The sequence below is a fragment of the Aphanomyces astaci genome (assembly GCF_000520075.1).
Source record: "Aphanomyces astaci strain APO3 unplaced genomic scaffold supercont1.37, whole genome shotgun sequence".
Lineage (NCBI taxonomy): Eukaryota > Oomycota > Saprolegniomycetes > Saprolegniales > Verrucalvaceae > Aphanomyces > Aphanomyces astaci.
The window spans coordinates 196365-197442 of NW_009798300.1; the positions used below are offsets into that span (position 1 = coordinate 196365).

The 1078-nt window shown below is 50.5% G+C and overlaps 1 protein-coding gene across 1 annotated transcript; it reads left to right on the top strand.

The window, feature by feature from the left end:
- Positions 1 to 118: 118 nt before the first annotated feature.
- Positions 119 to 753, top strand: H257_11930 (hypothetical protein; the record flags this gene model as incomplete). The annotated part of the gene is made up of 2 exons (XM_009839009.1): positions 119 to 123; positions 174 to 753. The coding sequence occupies 2 exons, from the start codon at positions 119 to 121 to the stop codon at positions 751 to 753; spliced, it is 585 nt and encodes a 194-aa protein (XP_009837311.1).
- Positions 754 to 1078: the final 325 nt, after the last annotated feature.

Consider the following 1078-nt stretch of genomic DNA (forward strand, 5'->3'; position numbering starts at 1 on the left):
ACGTTTGACTCGAAGTCGTATTTGAACAACCGGTGGAAGGCGTCCCAAGTGAACGTCGACACCAACTTGAAGCTGAACGGCCAACCTGTGGACAGACGCAAGTTCCGCAACCCCCCCCATGTGGTGAACGCGCACTACGACCCCCAGACGAATCATATTACACTCCCCGCCAGCATTTTGCAAAAACCATTCTTTGACGCTCAGTTTGACGCTGCCCAGAACTTTGGTGGCATCGGGGCGGTCATCGGACACGAAATTACCCACGGGTTCGACAACAAGGGCCGCAAATACGATGGCGACGGCAACTTGAAAGAGTGGTGGTCGTACGCCACCAGCACTGCGTTCAACACGAAATCCCAGTGCATTATCGACCAGTACGCCAACTTTGTCGTAAAGAGCGAAGTCAATGACGCTGTATTGGGCAACATCAGCGCCGTGATCTCTTTGGATGAAAACATTGCGGAGAACGGGGGGCTAAAGACCAGTTTCCGCGCATACCACGAGTACTTAAAGAAGTTCCCGTCCCAGTACACGGAAGAAGCAGGCGACAAGTTGTTCTACTTGTCGTACGCCCAATCCTGGTGCTCCAAGAGCACGGATGCCTCCCTCAAAATGACTATGAGGGGCAAGCACCCGCCCAAACGGTTCCGCGTGACAGGGGCGTTGCAAAACGACGCTGAGTTTGCCCGTGTGTTCCAATGCCCCACCGACTCGTACTTGAACCCGTCTAACAAGTGCTTGTTGTGGGAATAGGGTTGATCGATACGAAAATATGTGTAGCGTTGTGCATTCGTAAGGAAAACTAAGAAAACGATGTCTTGGTTGAAGTGTGTTGCTTTTCATGTGCGGCGCACACAAAAACTAACAGTAAAGTTAATGTATACTACTAGTAGTAAGTATGTGAGATCACCCTCGGATTCGCTTAGTTAGTGTAGTTGAACTTGAGATAAAGTCAACTACTCGACGGGTTTGGTGCGCGCAGACGTCGGGCTCGTAAGGTTGGGATTGCGCTTGGGGTTACCACTTCACTGTCAATGGATATTTGAAACGTAGGAATTCCCTAATGCTGTTTTGGCAT